This window comes from Cryptococcus depauperatus, chromosome 2 (genome assembly GCF_001720195.1).
Source record: "Cryptococcus depauperatus CBS 7841 chromosome 2, complete sequence".
Classification (NCBI taxonomy): domain Eukaryota; kingdom Fungi; phylum Basidiomycota; class Tremellomycetes; order Tremellales; family Cryptococcaceae; genus Cryptococcus; species Cryptococcus depauperatus.
In genome coordinates, this window is record NC_089469.1 from 960,653 (window position 1) to 983,360 (window position 22,708).

Here is a 22,708-nt window from a genome sequence, read left to right on the forward strand (position 1 = left end):
GTATCTTTCAATGCTTTTGCTAAACAAGGACTAAAGTATGCTTGTTGGTCTGCCTTGAATATTCAAAAGAGATAAACTTGAATTCCTGTTTGGAAAGATGAAATGAAAAAGTTACAAAATTAAAAGAGAAAATGGAAAGAAGTAATAAAAAATATATAAATATAAAAAAGATTCCGTTCTGATTTTTATGTGGTAACCCTTTCAAACTAAAAATCTGAAGAAGTAAATATAAAGAATTAGAAAGTTATCAAAATTCAACAAGAAATTCATTTATTTTACTAAACCTTTTCAAAAAAAATTAAATAGCATGGCTGAATTATCAAACATCATTTTTGACGACAGATTCAGTGTCGATGTGAGTAAATTTACAGCTAAAAAGCCAAGCTGATAGCTATAGACTGTGGATAAGGACGGCAAAAAGTTTGATAGAGGTATGTAGGGATTGGCTACAATAGAAACAATCCTTATTATTACTATACAGTGTCTCGTATAACAGCTTCTTCTCACTCCCTCTCCATGAATCTCACCCTTGACCTCGCCAACGAACTTTACCCATTACAACCCTCTGAAACATTTACGTTAGTCCTTGCCCGCTCACTTGTCCCACAAGAACTAGAAGCACTAGAGAATGAAGATGAAGAAGACGAAGACAAAGTGAGACGGATCAAGCGAGAGCTTTGGAGGAGTGATGATCAAGGGCTGGCGGCAGATTTCGACTATGTTATGTACGGGAAGGTATGCTGCTGTCAATTCATTAAAGTTCGGGTCTAAAGAGAGAGTAGATATACAAGTTTGACGATTCGACTCAAGGCGACGCTCAAACGTAAGCATATCCATGCTGTAGCCGAGCTGATGTATTTGTAGCACTGCCTATTTCTCGTTTGGAGGATTGCTTATGGCCCTTCGTGGATCCTATCGGCATCTTGCTGGTGTGGTGGTCGGAGAGAATGTGTATTTACTCTTGAGAAAGTGATCTTGCACAGGTCAAAGATAGATCAACAGGAAGCAGTATACCTTATTGGCATATAAAAGTATGAACGATAACTGTTACATTATCTGCTCTGCACAGTTATTGATCTTTTCGCTCTTTACCGACAATCATGCCCTTTCCAATCTCCAGCATTCTGGGCGGAACTTGTATACCAGCCAGCGCGCTCACACCAAAAGCCGCGAGAGGGATAAAAATGCCAAAGCTGATGAGCAAACTTGTAATGATAGGGGTTGTTAAGATTTGAACCCGGTCAAAGAGAGGACCACCCGCGGGAATGGTACTGTTGTGCTTAGGCCTTGAAGTTGGGATGGTAGTTGCCGATTTTTGGGCAGAAATGTGGGAAGTGATGGAAGGGAATGGTCGCTCCGGACCTCTTTGGCGTTTATGAGAAGTATGGGTGCCGGTGATGAGGAGGACGGAAGATGGAGGGAGAGAAGAAATGTGGGGAACATCTGTGATTCTCAACACATGTATCCATCTGATGAATGGCCACTTACAACTGCCCTCTTCAAGGTCCAGTTTGACAAGACTCTTGCCATCAATCTGATCCAGCGCATCTACAATCTTAGCACTACATGTTGCCGCCCAATCTTCCACGGCGCTATCTAACGACCGTTTGTTAGATCTAGTAAGGTATGGGATGTACACATGAGCATCTCGCGGGACTGAGTGATCTGAAAGACGCGAGTTGTGCAACTGACATGGTTATCTCAGCTTTTGCTCAGACAAAGGACAAAGGTGCTCTCACATTGTCAACATGGACGACAACTGCGGCATCCCAATCACAGCCCAGGTCTGATATTTTCGGATACATCAACTCTGCATCAGTGACGCTTGAGGCCGCCATATTGGACGCTGTATTCTGGAATGCGATTGATCTATTTGATCAAAGTGAGTATAGAACGGTACTGGCAGTAGAACGCACTGGTCATTTCCAAAAACAAGGAGTGGCGCAGAACCGTAAAATGCAAGCGTTGTTGGTAGAAGCAGCGACGAGGGGAAAAGCAAGAATGATAGAGAAAGCATTGTTCTGAGTGAATTCAAGAAATCAAAACGGAACTGGATAAAGATGAAAGAGATGAATCTAGCACGCCTATAAAAAGGTCATATGCGCACGCCTAATTCACTTGTAATGAATTAGAAAAGCCCTGCCATATGCTTTGTCCAAAATCTAATGGCCGGTTATATCGCCGAGAATTTCCGCAAGTGGCGTGCTGTAATACGATGACACTTTCTTTATTGATCACTTTTTTCTATTTCTAGTTTAGTTTAATCTTATTCCTGTATTTTTATTTTTACTCTCTAATCAATAAAGATGTCACCAGAGCCTACGGAATCATCTCCAGCTATACAACAAGACAATTCAGCTTCAGCTCCTTCTTCTACCAAGAAAGGCGGTCCTAGGTCAAAGACTAAGCAACCTCAGCCATCACCAGACCACAAGTTTCAGATTGGCGATATCGTGTTGGCAAGGTTAAGAGGCTATCCCCCTTGGCGTAAGTGTCCTTGAACTAAGCTTTAAACGTTTCAATGAGGCTGACTTTTGCATTCAGCTGCAAGGGTGAGCAATCTAACGCGTCGTGTCTACAAAATATCCATGCAATTTGTGCTGATGAGTTTACGCGATAGGTTGCTGATCCTGAACACCTCCCCACTTCTGTTCTGAGAAATCGTCCAGGAAAAAACACAAATCACCACTGCTGCCAATTCTTTCCTGCCGGAGACTTGTAAGTCTTGTGCACGCGACTTATCCAGATCTGACCAAGTATATAGCTCCTGGCTTCAGCCAAAAGACATCCGACCGCTGAGCAACTCTGATATTGATAGCTTTTTAAGCCAGCCTCACCGGAAAGCCTCTGGCGGTCTGCGAGATGCGTACAAGACTGCTCAAGACCCTACTGAGTGGGATGAACAGCAACAAGAGCTTCATCTACAGCAAGCTGAGGCTGAGGCGAATGTAGATGAATTGGATGATGAGGATGAGCCTGTTCGGGCCAAAGGTGGAAAGAGAAAGAGAGCAATAGACGATGGAAAGAAGAACAAGGCTGCTAAAAAAGAGGAAGAGCCCAAGTCTAAAAAAGCCAAGGCTGCGAGTAGTCAACCTACGGCTGTGAAGGCAAAGCCAGAAGATAGTGAGTTGGTGCATCTCATTACAGCAGAGTATTCATTTTTGGAAGCAGGTGCTTTGCCAGCTAATTCCGACACTCAAATGGTCAAGGACTGGAGACACAAACTACAAAAAGGATTTCTAAGCAACTCTTTGCCTGCGGAAAAGGTACAAGTCATTTCTGATTGATATAAGCTTATGGTGTGTTATAGGACATGCCCGATTGGGACGAGACTTTTAAGGTCATTGAAGAATATGACGGGATGACAATAGAAGCTCTGTCATATTCCAAGATTGGCAAAGGTATGTACAGATTTGAGTGGGCAGATTGTTGACGAGAGGTCAAGTTATGAAAAAAATACAATCCCTAGCCAACATCCCCCTCAACGAGAAATACAAATTCACTGATCGTGCCAGCAAACTTATGCGCCAGGTTTGTCTATTGGTTCTACAAGGAATACGCTGACATGAGATTCAACGGTCCAGTGGCAAGATTTCATCGCTGCTAGCAAAGGTGTTGCAAATGGTGCTTCCAAAGAAGCAGAACAAACAGATCAAAAAGTTGCAGAGTCTATTGAGGATAATAAAGTGACTCCTGTCGCGAATGCAGAAAACAAGGAAGAAGAGGTTCTGAAGGTTGCTGAGACAGTAGAGGAGAAGACGCAGGAGCCTGTGGAGATGGCTGAAGAGCCGGGGAAGCCAGAGGAGCCCGCAAAGGAAGCCAACGGTGATGCAAAGATGGAGGTGGAAGCCTAAATGGATTCGCTGGAAAAGAATTCATCTCATTATAGGGATAAAAACGCAGCGAGGAGAAACTCTTGAAAGCCTGAGGACTCAAGTACAAATTCAGACATCTTACTCTTGCTAACCTATAGCTCGTGATTATTTGGGGTCTTGTCTCCTTTTTCTTTCAGATTATATGTTTATTTTCTTCAACAGGGGTTGTATCTCGTTTCCTCATCAAGGTTTGAGTACAATACACAAAGAAATGTTACAAAAGTGCTTTGTTACTTTTGAAACCATTATACTTCAGTCTCATTGTGATTCTACTGGTATTGGTTGTTTAATGGCTAGATGATCAAACGACTGCTAACACCTTGTACTGTAAGCGTGGATGATGTTTATGAGCTTGCTTGCAAGGACGTAACTTTTTGAATTGTTATTGTGACTGTTGACGCTATTTGGTTCTCGATATAATGTACTCTGTATAACAATCTGACAATATAGTATATCTCGATAGGTGCTTGACCGGGAAGCTACATTTATAATTGTATTTCTATGCTCACTCTCGGCATTACAAGTATATATGCATAGTAATCTATAGACTTTGATATATATAGCTAAAGGTAAACCGATATATAAAAAACCTTTTTTATGTCGCATTATAAACTACATCATAATTTATTATCTCATCAACAAAATTCACAATCCCTGAAAGCATAGATATCATTTTTTTAATTTCTTTCTTAATCTTTATTCAATTTCTCTTCTCTTCCTCATTCTACCTTTCTTGCTTGTACGATGGAAAAATACGGCAGAAAGATCGTTGAGAGGTAAGAAGCACATACATACATCTCAACCGTATAAATCTACATCAATATCTCGAGCCGCCCGATCTACGTGGACCAGTTTGTACGTCTCTGTTTTATAACGTCCAGTCAAGCAAGAAGGAATATTTTATGGAAGAGGATTATCTGCCTGGTGCATTCATCACAAAACGAGGGCAACGCGTTGTTGAAAAGAACCTATTGTGCGTGAAACAAAGAGTACAAGGTAACGTGTTCAAGGACATCTATATAACCATGTATCTGACACTGTTGGTTGACCAGAAACGTCATGAAGCTACCAAAAATACCATTCGCATCTCTCTTGATCCCAGTGCTCACTCTCATCACTCTCGTCACTACGCCAGTGTCTGCCGGCAAGGACGATAATACTCTCTTCACAGACGCAGTCACCTACTGCGCTGAAGCAAAGGCAGTCATTGTCGATGAGTTTGACGTCACCTACCATCGATCCAACAATTCTGTCACGTTTGTCTTTTCACTGGCGTCTGTCGAGAGCAATCTGAATGTATCTGCAAATCTGTATATTAACGCTTTTGGCATTCAAGTTCTCAATCAGACGCTACAGCTATGTGAATTACTTGAGGGCGTCATTTGTCCATTACCGCAAGTCAACTTTACGGGTTAGTCATGTTGGTTTCATATGAGGCGGAGCTAATTATCATTAGGACGAGGGACATATCCCATACCCAGTCAATTCGCTTCCAAAATTCCCTCCATTGGCTTCACAGTTCCTAACCTGGAAGCTTATGCGCGCATAGAGCTCATTCGAACGGAAAACAATGCGGTAGCTGCTTGTCTTCAAGCTACCTTATCCAACGGCAAGAGCACTTACCAGCCAGCAGTTGTTTGGGTCACCGCAATGTTTACGTTCATAGCTTTCCTTGTGGCTCTATGGCATACTGGATCCACCACATCGCCTTCACCTATCCAGTATAGATGGTTTGACATTCTGTTTGTTTTTCAAGCTGCTGCAGCTACAGGATTACTGCATCTCAACTATCCGCTCATCTACTCCAACTTTGTTCAAAACTTCCACTGGGCTCTTGGTCTCTTTTATTCTTCAAACATGCAAAGTAGCATTAACAGGATGCGAGCCAAAACGGGTGGGACGATGGACTCTAACGCCTATTCGGAAGTACAGTACATCAACCGAAAGCTTTCACCGTACAATGTCTACACATCAATCAATGACATTGCCTCTTCGTCAGATTCTCTCAAAATGTTTTTCAAAGAACATGCATTGTCCGAATCGAGTCTGGCTCATGTCCACAAAAGGGCGGTACTATCATCTGCTCTTCCTCAGAATGCAACAACTGATCTCAACACCGGCTTACCCGTGTACACAAACACGCTTAATATTCCTGAAGCCAACGCGTATGATACCATTTGGTTCATCTTTCTCGCGCTCATTGCGATTTTCATTGCTTTTCACGCAATATTATATGCAATGATAACGATGTTAGAGAAGCTAGATAGGGATGGACCTCGTCTGTATTGGGCTAAGAGATTGAGGGGGATATGGTGGCCTTTTTGCATCGGTAACGGATTGCGACTGGTGAGTCCTTGTCTGATCAAATGATGCAGGCTAACTAGAGTCCTAGTGCTTGATTGGATTTTTCCCAATATTCATTTTTGGGTTTTGGCAATTCCACATCCGCGATTCAGGTCTTTCGGTATTCTTTGCTGTTGTTGGCATTCTTCTCTGTCTTGTCCCGCTTGCAATCGCCTTTGTTCTCTCTATCCTTCGCTCCCGCCGCATATCAAGTACCATGACAGACGTCAATCCTCTCTATATTTCTTCCCGCTATTTCCACTCTATTGGTGTTCATTACCGTCAATATCGTCAAAAATACCATTGGTTTTGGTTTGCACCTTACATACTCGCTATGTTTATGCGTGCAGGCTTCATTGCGTTTGGCCCTGCTAACGCTTGGGCTCAAGTCATCGGTAACATTGTCGTTGAATTTCTTTTACTCTGCTTGTTGCTTGTGTGCAGACCTCACAAAGATAAGAAGGGCGATTGGCTTGGCGCATTCTTGACACTTTTCAGAATGATTGCCTTTGGGCTATTAATTGCCTTTATCCCTTCCGTGGGAGTCAAACCAATCCCACGAGCTGTCATTGCCTTTGTCATCATTGTAGCCTTTGGCATTCCCGTGATTGTGTTATTTGTTGGCTTTATTTGGAATATTGGTATGTGCTTGCTATATGCCCCATTTTTGGAACTGACAACGTTTGATTTTAAGGCTATGGTTACCTCTGGCGAAAACAAACTACACGCGTCGAAGATGGTCTTTATATAAAGCAGCGCTTTTCGCCCACAGCCTCCGACTCTTCTGACCCCAAGCTCATTATGCAACACATTGACGCAACACAATTTGTGTCATCCCGGGCCGCTGTTGCTTCCCGTCGTTCCCTCGATCGACGAGCATCCTTGATAGAGCCTGTTGGAAATGATTCCTGTGGCGGGAGAACTCTCAGTACAAGCTCTGGCAGTGGCGATGAAACCCTCAGCACGTTGACAAACGCTTATACATATGGTAAAGAGGAGCAAGGCCATCCCGTGTCGGGAATGGAAGTTGGTAAAAAAATGGAGCGAGGATAAACAGAGACGATATTTCGAAAAGGCGTATGATCAAGCAGTAAATGGGCAGGGCCTGCAGATTCAACTATCATTAGAAGGACAGTATGGCGCTGGAACGCAGCATTTAGGAGGTCGTGTGGGTCATTCTCCAGACAGTGACAGGCGGTGGTGGAGGAACTGGATGTGGGGTTTTGTTTTTTTTCTTTCAAAAGCTGGCTTTGGCCCAATTTCGCTTACCCATAGAGCACAATAGAATCTGACTATCTTTCATCATCTTTAACTTGTCTTTTACATCTTTGTCAATATTGTTTCGGAACACTTAGTGAAGGACCATTCTATCCTAATCACCCGTTCTACTTCTTGATCTTTTTCGTTGTAACGGTGTCTTTTTTTCTTTTCGTTCGCAGAAAAGGGGTGATAGAAGAAAAGCAAACAGTAAATGCAATAGTCTTAGGAAATGCAAAAGATTTATTTGGATGTGATTAATTTGCGGGGCTCCACAAGATCACCTCCGTTATTTTTGAATTATAACTGTTAATTTTTCATCTTTTTTCTTTCTATTCAGTTAGTAAAAAAATGTCCTCACATGTCAACAATACTACAATACCGTCTTGGGATACGCTAGAGAAAGACGAGATTGACAATATCCCAGACAAAGCCGAAGTATATATTCTCTCTTTCGTCTTGCTGGCTTACTTATCTTTCTGGTTAGTATGAATATGCAGAACGCGATCATGTCTTGTTTTGCATAGATGCCTCCGTGTCAATGCACAAACCACGTCCAGATGTATATGATGAAAAGAGAGGCAGCCTGGTGCGAGGAAAGAGCGCTCTGCAGCAGGCGCTGGAGAGTGTCGCAACTATTGAGCGATATAAAGTCATTACGGGACCAATAGACAGTGTTGCATTGCTGTTGTACAATACAGACGTAGGTGTTTGCTCGCAAGGAGCACGTTTACGTTTACAAGGGGGCTGGCAAGTTAGCGCTCTATGATCACAGCAAACTCAGACAAGTATATGGCCGGAACGCATGTCTTTCAACCTTTACATACAATCAATACGGACGAGATGAAGCGTCTGGTCAAGCTCGTTCAAACTGCCAAAGAGCAATACGAATCTCAAAGCAAAGACAAGACGGTAGAAACGATTGAACCAGACATCTTACAAAAGGCCTTTCCTGCCATTGACCAAGAGCTCAACGTTGCGGATGTTTTGAGGATTTGCAACTTTATGTATCGTGATGGGTAGGCTTGATTATGACTTGCCGCTGTGATGAGCTGCTAATGATAGACCAAGAGGAGCAAGGCTCACAGGTGCCAAGCGAGTTTTTTTCGTCACTGATAATGACTCTCCTCAAGGCAACACCAATGCTGCTTATACTAGTTACAATGTGCGTTTCTTTCTGTCATCAATTTTAGTTGGGCTTAAGCTAGCGTAGGATCTCATATCGTATGGGGTTGAGATTGTCCCATTCTTTGTTGACCGCTTGGGTCATCGATTCAATCCTAATCTATATTGGAATGTCCGTACTCTTGTTGATCTAATCTAATCCTTTCTAATGATATACGTTACAATTCTCTTAGAACCTTTTGAATCGCGTGCCGGAGGAATACAAAAGTGAGAATCCAGACGCCGATGGTCTTTCCAAACTAGCAGATGCTTTGAATGACCTTGTCATAAAAAATGCACCAAAAAAAAGGCAATTTGATGTACCGTTGAAATTTGGTGGTCAAGATGGTGTCATTGTCATTGGTGTAAGCGGGTAAGTTTAACAAATGACGTCAAGTGTGTTGGGATAACCTAAATAGATACTCCATGATCTCTGAGCAAACAAAGGGACAGCCTAGGTATGTGAAGATGCGAGGACCAGTCGTGAAGGAAGTAGATGTGCGAACAGAATATACCTCTGCCGTAAGATTAATCCATGCAAACATGATTTGTCTTACCAAGCTTGTCAATTTAGGAAACCGGGGCTATCCTCAATGATAGTGAAATATGTCAAGCCTATCAATTTGGTGACCAAGCAACTATCCGTAATATACTTGAACCCAACTGGTGGGAAACTGGACAGGGTCAAGATGTAGATCAGCCTCTGATGGGTGACATTTTGAGGCAGTATATAGAGAGAAGACAAAGTGATGACAAAGGCGAAATGACTGAACAAGATAATGAGGACGTTAAAGCGTTTCTGAAGAAACAGAGGGAGGAAAGACCAAGAACAGTCACTAGGACAAGGGTGAGTGCTTTCGCTGGGTTAGAAAATTGATAAATGGCATAGCTGCAATTTACAAAAGAGGAGGTGATGCAGTTCAAGTCAATGGGCTTTGAACCACGTATGTTAAAATAACTTGTTAGTGATTGTTCTAAACCCCAGCTAGAAATCAAGATAATCGGTTTTCAATCGCCCAATCATCTTCGTTTCGAATACAATATTAAACACGCATACTTTATATACCCCAATGAAGACGTAAGGCTGTCCATTTTCCTTACCTGGATTGCTGTACTTATGCAGAATTCAAGGCTTATGTTGGCTCAACACGCACATTTGCGGCTTTGCTACAGTCGTGTCTCAAAAAAAACCGGCACGCTCTCGCTTTATGTCGTTTCCGCGAAAATCTTGCGCCCGAATTTTGTGTACTAATTCCACAACAAGAAGAAATCATTGATGGGCGTCAAGACCATCCACCCGGATTCCATGTTGTTCCACTTCCTTATAAAGATGACATCAGGCGGCCACCTAGAAATATGAATGCAAACATTCCTGGTACGTCTCCTCTGAACACATGCGTATTAATTGCTGATCCAACGCTCGTCCAGCCGAGGAGGCACAAATTGACGCTATGAAAGACATCATCAAACGGATGAGATTCAAAAGCGCTGTTTATCAGCCCTCAAAGTACCCCAACCCTGCTCTCGCGCTCCATTTTGATCGGCTCCAAGCGCTGGCTTTTGAAGAGGATTGGGATCCTGAAGATCCGTCAAAGCAAGACTTGGACAAGACGTTACCTCTTTATGAAGGTATACACAGTAGAGCTGGAGAGTTTATGAAGGCTTTCAAGCTACTAGTGGAAGAAGATGAGAGGACGATTGGAAAATTGTCTATGCCTATGAAGAGGGGTAAAGACAAGGCTGATGTCAAGGCGGGTACGACCTTAAATGAGTGGGAGCTGAGCGATGTAAGAAGTTCGTGGAAGTCAGGCACCATGAATAAGGTGAGCGATGCCTATAATGAGCGATGCTGGCTAAAAGTTGATTTTCTACGATAAGCTAAAGGTTCAAGATTTAAAAGATTGGGCCAAATTCTACAGTTAGTCCTGCCATATTTTTTATATTTTGCTGATGACTGGGGTGTAGATGTTTCTCTTGGTAGCAAACCCAACAAGGCGAATACCATTGATGTTATTTCTAGATATCTCCAGAATGAAAAGGATACAGAGAAGAGTGCGAAAAAGCAGAAAAAGTAAATCTCGTGTGCTCTTGGGTTTTTGGGTGGAATGTTGTATGACAAATAATAGGTAAACTCATTCATGTAGACTTGTCAGTTATTACCCGCCTCTACCTATTGGCGCCCCAATTTCTCCACAAGCTATTGCTTGGTGAATATGACTAAAGAGTACGGGCATCGAGCTGTCTGGCGACAATTTCAATCCAGTAACCTACTTTTGTCAGCACTGTGACAAACAATGCCTTTTCAAACCCACCATCAGGGTCGTAAATGAAGGCAATGTGCTGTTGAAAAGGATCGTCAGCTTCTATCTGTCGATCTCATACTTCTCGCCCCTCAGATAGGCACCACAGACTACTCAATCTTTCTGTCTCTTGGTACCACTCATCAACACTCCCCCGAAACCATGAAGTCTACTCACCCTCATCATACCATCTTCTGGTCTCTTCTTGAACTTCACGCCCAATTCTTCAAAGCGTTTGCAAGCGGCCTGAAGGTCATCGACCGTCACGCAAATATGCCCAAACCCTCGTCCAGGCTCGTCGTTACCAGAAGCGTATCCCTTAAATCCAGAGTCGCTCTCTATAATCAAGTGTCAATGGTGGAACTCGACAAAGTTGGAAGCCTACCGGTGCCCCAATTATGACAAAGTTCGAGGACACCTTCCCTATTGAGGATATTGGCCTTCATATTCTCATCGGTGAGCTCCATGTTGCCAAAACCAGATGGAAAAGCGAGAAAGTAGTTTGTGAATTTACCCGCCTCGCTGGGAGATTCCCTAATGGTCTGAAAATGGTCAGCGCTTCCTCTCCCAAAACATGACAAATGCACCTTCATCCCCAAGACTTTCTCATAAAAGGGAATGGACACCTTGGGATCCTTGATCCTAAACATGGTATGGTTGAATTTGTAAGTGGAAGGGTCAGAAGCAGCGGTCGACATTCTTGAAAGTTTCTGTAGTTTTCCAATGTGAGTGATAGATGCAAATCTGGATGTAAAGGTTGAAAACATTTAAAAGATGGAAAAGGAAGAAGTGGGAAATATAAGATTAGAGGTTGAGATGTAATGACGTCACGACATAGTTTTGATTTATCTGTATCGCCAAAATAACAGCTCAACATTTATTATTAGAAAATGTATTGAGCTTTCAATATTGATAAATGTCATCTGTGAATATCACTGCTGTCCAAACCATAGCCTATATCTTGAACAGCATAGTTTTTGCTTTACCCTTGCAAGTACTGCTTCTCGAGCTATCGACGTCACAACTCATGCCACAGGGAAAGGGGTAGAATAAGTTCTCAGGCTTTGAAGACCGTCTGGAATGGTCCTACCTATAATCAAAAGTATAATTAGAATAGGTATATACTTGTTTTCTTATTAGAATATTTTGTATTAAAATAATTTGTATTAAAACATTTTGTATTAGAATATTTTATATATCAAATTGAACATTAACAATTTGTTTTGTAAAGAGATAACTTAGCCAATATACGACCGTGGGAAAGTTCGGCTATCTCTTCTCCCTTCAAGCAGAAATCTTTTAGATGACTGAGATGCGCATTCCATTTGTAGATTTTTTTCCCTTTTCAACGTATTTCAACAATATGTTGAGATCCACTGCAGATAAAATATCAACGACCCTCAAGCTGAGAGACCACCTACTCGATAATGCAAGACATCAGGCGCAAGAGATCAAGAAGGGTTCAGAGAGATTAAGGGGTAGAGTTGGAATTATCACTGGTGTTGGGCCGGAATTAGGCATTGGAGTAGGTTGCGTCCTGCGAGAAGCTTGGTCATGCTAAAAAAGGCTGCGTAGACTGCAGCAGCCAAGCTCTTTGCAAGAGAGGGAACTGCACATCTATACCTGTTGGACTTTGGCGACAAACAGATCGAAAGCTTGCTCGACTACCTCAAAGAGAATTATCCTGAGACAAAGGTGATTATCAAGCTTTATACATTCATCCGTAGCTGACGGTAACAGGTGGACTTTGTCAAAGCGGACGTTGCCGATGCAGGAGCTATCTCTTCGTTGATTGACAGGGCCATTAAAGACGAAGGTCGATTGGACTTTTACTTTGCAAACGCTGGCACAGCTCAGGCGGAGAAAGCTTCCTCAGGGAAGAACGGCAACTTTATGAGCTTTGCGAAACCTATCGAGAATATCGGAGAGGATGAGTTTAGTGAAATTATGAGAGTTAATGCGTTGGGGTGGGTAGCAAGGCATTCTTGATGAACAATCTTGATTGATGAGTTGCAGTGGCTTTATCGCCATCAAATATGCCTCTGCAGCCATGTCAATCACATGCCCAGAAAAAGGCAAAACGGTACCAGGAGGATCTATCGTCTTGACGTCTTCGGGTGAGTTGAATTCTCATTACACTGTGAAGCGTTGAATTCACCGTAGCTCTTGACAAAGTTGCTGGTCTCAAGGCCAACGGCGGACCGATACCCTATTCAGCCTCCAAAGCTGCAACCGTCTCCATGGCTCAAACTGCCGCATTCGCATTCGCTGGCACCAATATCAGAGTCAATGCTATCTGTCCAGGTTTGATTGAGGTGGGTGTTGAGTGCTGCAGGCTGGGAGATGACGTTTACGGTATCAATCCAATAGACGGATATGACCAAGTTTCTGTTTGACCTTGCCAAGGCTACTGGAACAGAACATAAGATAGGAACGCTTAACCCTACGCTTCGCCAGGGTGTTGGACATGGTACGTTGTATCGGTCAGGTTTCGGAGAGTTTATTCTGCTGATGGCTGTCACAGAGGTAGCTCAGACTGTTTTATTCCTAGCCTCTGGTAAGATACCTCATCTCTGCTTTGAAAAAGTTGATCCACTGACTTTTATAGATGACTCGTTATATGTTAATGGGCAAGCCATTCCTGTTGACGGTGGTCTAAGTGCTGGTCTTCCTTATGTTCAGAGCAATATGTAGACAAGATTACAGAGTTGCTTAAATTTATATCGAGTGTTGTCTGCTTTTGATAGAAAGTTTATCTTGGAGGTTATTATATATAAATATAGTTATTCGAATGTTATTACAAAATTGTTATGGAATCAAAAGTGACGATAAACTGTTGATTAGTGTTAGTAATAGTGCCGCCACTAACGGTATTATATGGGATTAAGAGGATGTTCGAGTTCCACGTATAAATATCAGAATAAGTGTAAGTGCAAGCACTTCACTTGCCACTCTTAGAAGTCCCGCGAGATTATGGGCTTTGAGGATGATAGATAAAGGTTGAATGATTAGATATGATTTCTTTAGATACTTGATTTCGATGCATGACCAGTGCTAGTTTTGCGGTATCAACAACTTTAACAATATATATATATACTATTTTTACATAGTATTTAGCATCCACAACTTAGTGAGGCATCCCTGTGCCTACAATTATCACCTGTAATAACTCAAAATTAGTGCATAAATACCTCCACTTTTAGTGACCACCTTGGATGTTATGTATTTCTTCTTTGCTCATTTTCATCTTTAACAAATCTATCCATCTTTTAGCGGATACATCAGCAAAAACTATTATCAAAGCAAATTTGGCCGTCTCTGCAACCAACGTTCAAGCATCATGACCTACTTGACCGAGGAACAAAGAGAACGTTGGCATCAAGATGGTTATCTCATTTTGCCAGACTTTTTTGACCCAGACGAGACCAGAGAGATGCTGGATGAGGCAAGAAGGTTGTGCGATGAATTCAATATTGAGGGACATCCCATGGTGGGTATCTGGCTCTAAACAAGTAATGGCTTGGCTTGACCTGAGAATAGACGACGTTCAAGACTTTTGCCGATCAACAGCATGTTGGTGATGACTATTTTCTGGATTCTGGCGACAAGGTAAGCCAATGTTCAAGACTATATCGCTAACGATCCGTCTCTGTATGGTGCAGATAAGATACTTTCTTGAACCAAATTCTGTTGTGCCGGCTACAGCTACTTCACCCGTTAAACTGCTTGTCCCCCCAGCCCAATCCATCAACAAGATTGGCCATGCGCTTGCAATGCTCAATTCTGTCTTCAAAAAGTACACTCTGAATGCGCCAAAAATCGCTGAGTTGGCAAAAGAGTTAGCAGCCCAAGAGACTCCAAGAGTACTACAGAGTATGATCATCTGCAAGCAGCCGAGGATTGGTGGTATGGGTAAGTTTGACTATACGAGCTGGGGATTGACTTGCGACTATTGTAAACAGTACCTTGTCATAATGACTCTACGTTTCTCTATACTGACCCGCCAAGTGCTATCGGGGCTTGGATATCTCTTGAAGAATGTACATCCAAGAATGGATGTCTGGTATGTCTCTTGCAACTGTATAGTTTCAGGCCATTAATAAAAAGACGACGCAAAGTCTTTTCTTCCAGGCTCTCATAAGTTGTCGAGGACATCCACAAGATTTGTGCGGGCACCAAATGGAGGAACCGAGTTTGTGGATGTACCAGGTGTGGAACCAAACATGGAGAAGTGGGACGAGATGGATGGATGGCGAGAAACCCCATGTAGTCCTGGGACACTTGTCTTGATTCATGGTACGCATCAAAGATGTTGCGAGATAGCCGAACTGATGACGATGTGAAGGGAGTGTCATGCACAAGTCACCACCTAACTACTCTGACAAGTCCAGACTCATCTATACTTTTCATATGATTGAAGGAGGCAAAGGTGTCAAGTACGACGAGAGAAACTGGTTGCAGCCAACCAAAGAGATGCCATTCCCTGCATTGTTTCAAGCGCGTTGACAGATAGGGACTTGTATTCCACAGCGGAAGATGTTTGATATGTAACATGCATGTAATATTTTACAAAAATTTGATCTTGGCGTGCTGCTTAACGACTTCTGGAGTCAGGTTATACAACTCATCAATCAAAGCTGCTCTGAAAGTGCCAGGGCCCTTGACGTCTTCTCGAGCAGCTGCTACTTCTGCGGCCACCGTGTAGACCAATACGCTAAAACTGTTAGACTTGATATGCTCAAGACCGATAATTACATACCCAATGACAGCAGCAACCAGCATGTCTCCTTGAACAAGCTGTGAGGCATTTTCCCATGTACCGTGTTTAGCGATATGCTCGTCTCTAGCAGCAGCAACATAAGAAGCAATGATTGAGCCTAGTTGGCAGCCTGAGCCTGTGATGCATCCCAAATAATGGTGACCGTTTGAAATCTTGACAACGACTGCACCATCGGAAATGTAGTCGTGTTCGCCAGTGAGTACAACAATAGCAGCTAAATACAGCACAATGCCATTAGGTATTCTGCAACGAGGTGCAACAAGCCAACTCACCCTTCTTCCTAGCCAGGCTTTTGACAATGGCTCCAGGATCCGAAAAGCCAGAGCCGAACGCATCCACTCCCCGACTAGCAACCTCGTTTGACTCGGCCATAAAGCCAATTTCACCAGCATTTCCTTTGATAATTGTCGGTTGCCAATTGGCAAAAAGTTCTAAAATATTGAGATTAATTTCAGATCATTCTCAATCACATTTTGTCGCTTTCTACATACCCACTGAGGTTTCTTGACGGTAAAGTGTTGCACCAATAGCTACTGGATCGAAAACAATGGGCTTTCGGTTGATATTTGCTTGTCTCCCTGCTACAAGCATACCTTCTTTGTCGGTGATGGTGCTATCATTGCATGTCGGCCACTGTCCTCGAAAGATGAACCATAGCTTACCCAAAGTTGATAAGGAGAGAACCAATGGCGGGACTGAGCTCATGGACATCTCGCGGATGTGTCGCCATAATCGGGGAAGCACCGATAGCCAACGTAACGTTTGCAGAGTCATTCATTGTGACGTTGTTGGTCAACTGCATACCAACATAAGCAACTTGACTACACAACAAAAGTTGCTCACTTGGTTGACAAGCGGAGTCATTCGCTTCACCACGCTAATGAGACCAACGGCTTGGTCAACCAGCTCTTTAAGTCCTTGAGCCCCAACGCTGTTTCCTCTGAATACACCAGTCAACCTATCAAGCTGTTTTCGACTCCTACTAAAAGAATCTGTAACCTCTCGAAGGCCCCTTGCAGCTTGCTCAGGTGTACGAGAAGCCACAATATCAGAAATAACAGCCACGCCGTCAAGAGCGTTGCGAGATACTGGACTGATAGAAGCATGGAGAAGATGCGCCAAGTTGGGTAAATGGATACCCCCTAAGTCACAGAGTTAGGAATGCCTTCAGCTACACATCAAACGCACCAATCGCAACAGTCTTGATACCACTTTCATCAAGCAAATCGAGGATCTCGCCTACGCCATCTGGACCGAGGATCTTTTTGTTCCTTACGTCCTTGCTATGAGTGGGCCATACCGGGCCAATCCCAACATAGTCAACACCTTGCTGGATAGCTCGTTTGGCTTCATCGACGTTGCCAACTGAGAGACCAATGATGGCATCAGGGCCGGCAAGACTACGGGCGAGACCAGCAGGACAATCTGTCTGGCCGATATGAATGCCAGCAGTACCTATAGTAGCGCTCGTCAACGAATTCCTGCTCCAGTAACCCACCGACTGCTAGATGAACGTCAATACGATCGTTGATCAAAACTGGGACATTGTACTAGCAATAAATGAGCTTGAATTGAGCAAAGTCAGCGTTTACAAACTCTGTCGCATATCGCCTTGGTTTTCCTAGCTACCTCGATAAACTAGACCATAGTTAGCAGGCAGTGGCCAGCCATTGGGCTCACAAACTTGCCTCGCCTGTATCCGCCGTCTTCTCTCGCACCTGTACAAGTGTAACGCCGCCTTTTAGACTCTGAGTCTATCAGCAAAGAGCGCAGCCATGGCTGACCATCCCTACTTGCTCAAGACTTTCATAGTAATCCTATTCCACCTGTTAACTACTCTTTTCCATCCCTCAATGTCTCTACGACCAACTTTACCCGGAGGAAGGAACTCCCTGCCAGTGACAAGGTATATCGAGTAATCCACGGTCATTTTAACCATCCTTGCGATATAAAAGGAATGAATTCAATTGAGAGATGATATTCATCTGTGGATAAGGTTACTCTTGTCATTCATGACGTGTATTTTTCCAACTTGATACTTGTCATTTACAACATCTGTAGTATTCAACAAACTCATCTATAACGTGATACCAAGCATATATACCATGTCGCTGCCACCACAAAGCTAAAAGGAACTCTTTCTAGTAGAAATGCTCTATAAAGGGAAGTCACAACTCTTTGTTTTATCCCGGGTCTACTGATACTCAAAGGAATATCAATGTGATGAAAACTAAAGATATAACAGTCGTAGATTTGGAATCCATCCTAAACATCCTAGAGACAAGCCGGATGGGTGTTCGTCGACGAGAGTCAGCTTGAGGTGAGTTGCTTGAGAAAGCATGTGGCATGCTGAAATGACCAACCTTTGCAGATGCGAAAGACAGTGATAAGAAGACAGGTCCGTCCAGAGGCGATCCTCATCGTCCTCTTTCTGGTCATCGCCGTCTATGTCCTCATGAGAGGCAAAAAGTCTTCTGGAAAACGAGATCGGGGGCGTTACGACGAACATGGCGATGGAGATGGACAATCTAATAGGGAGGATTTGAAGAACGATTCCGAAACCGAGGCTGCTCCGCCGCCCTCTGTACCTCGCAACTCTTCCAGCTTTCCCCCCTTGGCCAAATATGAATTTGACGAAAAAAAACTGCCTGGTACGCTCTGGAAACGCGACAAGAATCAACGTCCTCAAAGGCCAAGTGGTCGATCACCACCGATTCTATTGAAGCGGAAAAAGGACGGGAGTTGGGAACGAGGACCGTTGGGGCGGAAGGGAGTCGCATTTATTGGAAACGAGGATGGGAAAGATGCGGACGGCATGGTGGTGTACGACACGAATGCTCAGAGTACCCGGCTATATGACCAAAAGGAAGAGGAAGACTTTAAGAAATACAAATCAAAGGAGCAGGTCTTAGGACCGGATATTTACAAGCTGGATAAATCGCTAAGTCCTTTTATAGCCTTGCAAAAGAGAGGTCAGTTGAGCGACGACTTGAAGAAAATGATGGAGAGAGTAGAAGACTTGACATATATAGATTTGCTGCATCCTAGAGTCAGCCAAGACACAATGGCAGCGGCCCTTCAAGATGAATGGGTAGATGGAGTAGGAGCAATCCCTAAGGTAATTGGAGAGATTATTCGCCAAATGATTAAAGAGAAGCAAGCCGATGTGACTAAAGTGTTGCAAGAACTATCTTGTCCGAATCCAGAATTCTATGACAAGAAATACACTGTAAAAGGATCGGCTGGACAGTGGGCAAATGAATTTATGGACTGGTTCCTACGCTCTGGGTTTGGAGCAAATGAACTGTCGAGCGAGTTGCGTCTAAAAGAGTGGCAAAAGATGGATTCAAAACAAATACGGGAGAGGGTGGCTAAATGGGTCTCCAACGTTGAGAAAAACAATCCTCGTAAGACGATCAACCTTCTCGTACGGTTCTTTACTTGGTACTACCGAGCAGAGGAGACACTTGGACGAGTTGGTAAATATACTCCCACATGGCCTAAGGACATGAGCAAAGCGCTGGGAGAGCAAGCAACTGACTTGCTTGAGTGGTTGAAATACATTGGCAAAATCTTTCTCAAATCGAGAATGTTTTCGCCCATCGGAGCAGAAATCCGTAACGGACAGTGGCGAGTGACTATTTCTCGACGAATAAAATTGCAAGGATTCGTTACCGATGTCACCATATTTACGCCTGAGCCTAAGGAAGATGGAGACATCGACCGAGATGCGTTCAAGCGCATGATCAAAGACTCTTTCAGCAAATCACTGGGAATCGCAAAAACGCTAGCTATGAAATGGGTTGAACACTTGAATGAAATATATACAAAACAGAATGGAGAAAAGATTTTCACGCATAGTGATCCCTTCTATATAGTGCGTCTCACATTTCGGCCAGGCCTTCCGATGAAGAGTGTGAACGAAGAGGCGTTGAAGCTTTTGCAAAGCAATAAATCAGCACCCAAGCTTCCAAACAATGCACCGTTCAATCAGGAAGCGTGTATCATACGGGTCTCGCAATATGAGATGGACCAATGGTATAAACAATCCATTGGAACACGTGATTTTACTGAAACGTTCGCTGATATTCTCAGAATGTTGAACGTTTGGGAGGTCCGGTTCGTCAACAGACGACAATACCATTGGTATCAACCCAATTCCGTCAATAAGCCTTTTGACTCGAAAACCCTTCAAATGCTTTTACTGTTATGTGGCCGATTCGCGTCCAACTACAAATTGCCCCCGAAATTTCAAAGACGCGTCGATGGAAAGTGGTTCACTAACGAAGAATCGGTAATGGCTTTTCAATATAGAATGACATACGGCCAGGCCAATACGATTGATTTTGGAGGGATAATCCCTATTGAACGTGGGAACAATCGCTTTCTTGATTTGGGGCATTTTATGAGCTTGAAAGACATCATATTGCCTGTGGTGAATCACAGCTCGGCTCTTATTGGGGGTGGAGGTGCTCGTAAAAATAATTTTCCAACTTCTTCGGCCTTGGTGGTCGACGATCGCTTGGGATTGAGTAACGAATTGATCGAGCGGCGTATTAAAGTGATATTTCATGGTCGAGGTGCTGAGGAGGGTAACCAGTTGAAACAGGAGCTGGTAAAAGACTTGCTAGTCCAGATTCCACGATGGAAGACGGAACTGGCTAATCTCCTAAGAGAAGAAGGGTCCCAGGAAACACCAGAAAAATTTCTTGTCCAAGGCGTGCAGAGGGTCGTAGAGATGATACAAAAACAAATCAGCTATCTTGCATTGGGGAATGAGCAGGTATCTGCAGAACTGAAGGAACTAAATTTACAAAGCTTCTCTGACTTCAAGCTGCCTGGATAAGCTGGCATGATCCAGGATGGTTGTAGAAATGAGCAAAGAAAACCACTATATAATGGATCAACCACCGACGGACATGCTTGTCCATGCAACGGATAAAGAGAAATGAGCAAGTCGAAATACCATGTCGAGTGGTATTGGTTTTCATTTCCGTATACAAGATGAACGTATAGTTGTGAAATGCAAAGATACTTTTTTTCAAAATCTATTACTATGAAACGTGTGATAAGACGTGCCTGAATTCGACGAGACTTGCTGGGACTTTTTTTAAAAAAATAAATAAATCATTTTCATTGTTCTTTTCTCTCTCAATCTTTTCTCAAATTTTTTTTTTTCAAAAAGCGCACTCGCAATGTCCAAGCAGCTTGTTGTGTTTGACTTTGACTGGTCTTTTGTCGACCAAGACACTGACCGATGGGTGTTTGAGGTTCTTTCTACGGAATTGAGGAGATTGATGTACACTCGAGAGCTTGCCGTCACTGGCATGCAGTGTACTCCCGACATTGCGTGAGTGGCTGGTTCAAGCTACGAATGAGAGAGGAACTTCTCATGATATTAGTGGGGCCAGCGTCGTGGGGGACAAGCTGATATGTGGGTAGCAACGACACCATGAAGGACTTGTATGATAGGGGCTTCAAGAAAGAGCAGGTTTTGGAGGCTCTTCGTATCTTACCTTTTGTATGTAATCGCTTCTCTTTTGCAGCGAGAAACTCGACCGACACTCGTGTAGCACCCGGCGATGAAGCGTGCGGTGACCTCACTCCAAGAACGTTCTTCCGAGACTCGGTTTTTGTGTCTTTCCAACTCAAACGAGATCTACATCAGCACTATCCTTGAGGTATGTCTGGTTCTCTGTTGTGGAGGAACGTATTGACCGGTCTGCAGAAACACGGTTTGACTGACCTTTTTGCTGATGTCATCACCAACCCCGCTCATTGGTCCAAGTCTGCCCCTGATCACCTCATCATCGGCCGTCGTATTCCTGCTACTGAGCCTCCTCATGGATGCTCTGTAGGATGTCTCGCCAATATGTGCAAGGGCAAGGAGCTCGAGGACTACCTTGCCAGTCACGGTGGCAGAGAGTCATACAAGAGGATTGTTTATGTGGGCGATGGTAGTAATGACTTTTGCCCGGTCTTGAGGATGAGGCAGAGTGATTTGGCACTCGTCAGAGAGGGATTCCCTTTAAGCGGCAGGATCAAGAAGGAAGGTGAGAAGGCGGGTCTCAAAGTGGATGTCAAATACTGGAACCAGGCTTGGCAGGTTGACGAGTAGGTTCTTTGGTAGGATTAACAGTCTCAGCTAACGAAAGCGATAGGTACTTTCAGCAGTTGAACTAGCCGCTAACGGTGAAGCATAGACAAAATTGATATAGAATAGTTGAAGCATATTGATTAGTTACCGCATGTAGCACGTTTCATGTCAAGACTTGAGGCTTCAAACTGTTGCATGGTTTTCTAAGAATGCCCTTCCCTCTATATTTGATACCCTTTGCCATCCCTTGTCTTGTCATGTAACGCACTCCAGATACCTCTCGCCGATTCTCCAGCTGGCGCAGCTTCCAACTGCAGGTTTTTCAGGTGCTTGATCTTTGCTCCTGAAGAATGTAAGAGAAGGTCGACCTAGTCTGTTGTCAGTTGTGTCATCCATGGCGATTCAAGACAGACCTTGTTGGCCACTTGATTTGTTTCCAGCTTGTTCACACAAATGACCTTGTCTCGACCGTTTACTATTCTCCAGTTGAGTTTTATTCCACCCATCTCATTAACAACTCACTATAATGTCCTCGAAGGACGGCAGCTTTCCCCCTCTTTAGTCTTCTCACTACGACTTCTATATCCGGATTCTCTCTTGCCATATCCAACAATGGTTTCTTGATGTATGCCCTTTTCGTCTATCAGTACCTAGTCTCGTACTTCACAAAAGACCCACCTGATCCCATGGTGCGATGGCGATTCCGCGTCATAATCAAAAATGAGTTTTCTGAGAGGCGTTAAGAATTGTCTGTAGCCTGGTACTGGTAAACTACTTGGCAATGATGTAGAGACAGTTCCAAGCATTTTTGGTTGAAAAAGAAAGTTGTAAAAGTTGGCTGGAAAACAGATGAAAGAAATTAAGACTGCAAAAGAGGGGGATTATTTAAAAA

The 22,708-nt window shown here is 43.5% G+C and overlaps 12 protein-coding genes across 12 annotated transcripts; 8 read left to right on the top strand and 4 right to left on the bottom strand.

The window, feature by feature from the left end:
* Window positions 1–307: 307 nt before the first annotated feature.
* Window positions 308–827, top strand: L203_101629 (uncharacterized protein; the record flags this gene model as incomplete). The annotated part of the gene is made up of 4 exons (XM_066211068.1): window positions 308–355; window positions 398–431; window positions 482–735; window positions 783–827. The coding sequence occupies 4 exons, from the start codon at window positions 308–310 to the stop codon at window positions 825–827; spliced, it is 381 nt and encodes a 126-aa protein (XP_066067165.1).
* A 242-nt stretch (window positions 828–1,069) lies between these two features.
* On the bottom strand, window positions 1,070–2,017 carry L203_101630 (uncharacterized protein; the record flags this gene model as incomplete). Its single annotated transcript, XM_066211069.1, has 4 exons — window positions 1,070–1,443; window positions 1,489–1,687; window positions 1,740–1,869; window positions 1,917–2,017. 4 exons carry the CDS (start codon window positions 2,015–2,017, stop codon window positions 1,070–1,072), a joined length of 804 nt encoding a protein of 267 aa, XP_066067166.1.
* Window positions 2,018–2,306: 289 nt separating this feature from the next.
* On the top strand, window positions 2,307–3,854 carry L203_101631 (uncharacterized protein; the record flags this gene model as incomplete). Its single annotated transcript, XM_066211070.1, has 8 exons — window positions 2,307–2,487; window positions 2,545–2,552; window positions 2,621–2,718; window positions 2,765–3,123; window positions 3,172–3,266; window positions 3,311–3,401; window positions 3,446–3,531; window positions 3,585–3,854. The coding sequence occupies 8 exons, from the start codon at window positions 2,307–2,309 to the stop codon at window positions 3,852–3,854; spliced, it is 1,188 nt and encodes a 395-aa protein (XP_066067167.1).
* Window positions 3,855–4,934: 1,080 nt separating this feature from the next.
* Window positions 4,935–7,271, top strand: L203_101632 (uncharacterized protein; the record flags this gene model as incomplete). Its single annotated transcript, XM_066211071.1, has 4 exons — window positions 4,935–5,286; window positions 5,332–6,221; window positions 6,268–6,859; window positions 6,913–7,271. 4 exons carry the CDS (start codon window positions 4,935–4,937, stop codon window positions 7,269–7,271), a joined length of 2,193 nt encoding a protein of 730 aa, XP_066067168.1.
* Window positions 7,272–7,826: 555 nt separating this feature from the next.
* Window positions 7,827–10,769, top strand: L203_101633 (uncharacterized protein; the record flags this gene model as incomplete). The annotated part of the gene is made up of 15 exons (XM_066211072.1): window positions 7,827–7,913; window positions 7,963–8,178; window positions 8,235–8,494; window positions 8,547–8,640; window positions 8,689–8,772; window positions 8,834–9,012; window positions 9,059–9,161; window positions 9,214–9,486; window positions 9,529–9,583; window positions 9,629–9,717; window positions 9,771–10,014; window positions 10,068–10,462; window positions 10,518–10,557; window positions 10,605–10,710; window positions 10,766–10,769. 15 exons carry the CDS (start codon window positions 7,827–7,829, stop codon window positions 10,767–10,769), a joined length of 2,229 nt encoding a protein of 742 aa, XP_066067169.1.
* Window positions 10,770–10,856: 87 nt separating this feature from the next.
* L203_101634 (lactoylglutathione lyase) lies at window positions 10,857–11,637 on the bottom strand (the record flags this gene model as incomplete). The annotated part of the gene is made up of 5 exons (XM_066211073.1): window positions 10,857–10,906; window positions 10,952–10,979; window positions 11,117–11,277; window positions 11,325–11,481; window positions 11,527–11,637. The coding sequence occupies 5 exons, from the start codon at window positions 11,635–11,637 to the stop codon at window positions 10,857–10,859; spliced, it is 507 nt and encodes a 168-aa protein (XP_066067170.1).
* Window positions 11,638–12,302: 665 nt separating this feature from the next.
* On the top strand, window positions 12,303–13,633 carry L203_101635 (uncharacterized protein; the record flags this gene model as incomplete). The annotated part of the gene is made up of 8 exons (XM_066211074.1): window positions 12,303–12,464; window positions 12,515–12,634; window positions 12,680–12,906; window positions 12,956–13,056; window positions 13,115–13,254; window positions 13,310–13,409; window positions 13,464–13,496; window positions 13,548–13,633. The coding sequence occupies 8 exons, from the start codon at window positions 12,303–12,305 to the stop codon at window positions 13,631–13,633; spliced, it is 969 nt and encodes a 322-aa protein (XP_066067171.1).
* Window positions 13,634–14,279: 646 nt separating this feature from the next.
* L203_101636 (uncharacterized protein) lies at window positions 14,280–15,445 on the top strand (the record flags this gene model as incomplete). Its single annotated transcript, XM_066211075.1, has 6 exons — window positions 14,280–14,429; window positions 14,480–14,548; window positions 14,602–14,851; window positions 14,902–15,002; window positions 15,058–15,235; window positions 15,285–15,445. The coding sequence occupies 6 exons, from the start codon at window positions 14,280–14,282 to the stop codon at window positions 15,443–15,445; spliced, it is 909 nt and encodes a 302-aa protein (XP_066067172.1).
* Window positions 15,446–15,505: 60 nt separating this feature from the next.
* L203_101637 (hydroxyethylthiazole kinase) lies at window positions 15,506–17,658 on the bottom strand (the record flags this gene model as incomplete). Its single annotated transcript, XM_066211076.1, has 12 exons — window positions 15,506–15,653; window positions 15,699–15,933; window positions 15,992–16,150; window positions 16,211–16,332; window positions 16,382–16,515; window positions 16,563–16,861; window positions 16,908–17,174; window positions 17,218–17,269; window positions 17,316–17,357; window positions 17,408–17,467; window positions 17,513–17,536; window positions 17,590–17,658. The coding sequence occupies 12 exons, from the start codon at window positions 17,656–17,658 to the stop codon at window positions 15,506–15,508; spliced, it is 1,611 nt and encodes a 536-aa protein (XP_066067173.1).
* Window positions 17,659–17,869: 211 nt separating this feature from the next.
* On the top strand, window positions 17,870–20,565 carry L203_101638 (uncharacterized protein; the record flags this gene model as incomplete). The annotated part of the gene is made up of 4 exons (XM_066211077.1): window positions 17,870–17,911; window positions 17,998–18,039; window positions 18,091–18,691; window positions 18,752–20,565. The coding sequence occupies 4 exons, from the start codon at window positions 17,870–17,872 to the stop codon at window positions 20,563–20,565; spliced, it is 2,499 nt and encodes an 832-aa protein (XP_066067174.1).
* Window positions 20,566–20,914: 349 nt separating this feature from the next.
* On the top strand, window positions 20,915–21,902 carry L203_101639 (uncharacterized protein; the record flags this gene model as incomplete). Its single annotated transcript, XM_066211078.1, has 5 exons — window positions 20,915–21,069; window positions 21,162–21,240; window positions 21,293–21,400; window positions 21,448–21,833; window positions 21,881–21,902. 5 exons carry the CDS (start codon window positions 20,915–20,917, stop codon window positions 21,900–21,902), a joined length of 750 nt encoding a protein of 249 aa, XP_066067175.1.
* Window positions 21,903–22,037: 135 nt separating this feature from the next.
* On the bottom strand, window positions 22,038–22,622 carry L203_101640 (uncharacterized protein; the record flags this gene model as incomplete). The annotated part of the gene is made up of 4 exons (XM_066211079.1): window positions 22,038–22,184; window positions 22,230–22,291; window positions 22,339–22,448; window positions 22,495–22,622. The coding sequence occupies 4 exons, from the start codon at window positions 22,620–22,622 to the stop codon at window positions 22,038–22,040; spliced, it is 447 nt and encodes a 148-aa protein (XP_066067176.1).
* Window positions 22,623–22,708: the final 86 nt, after the last annotated feature.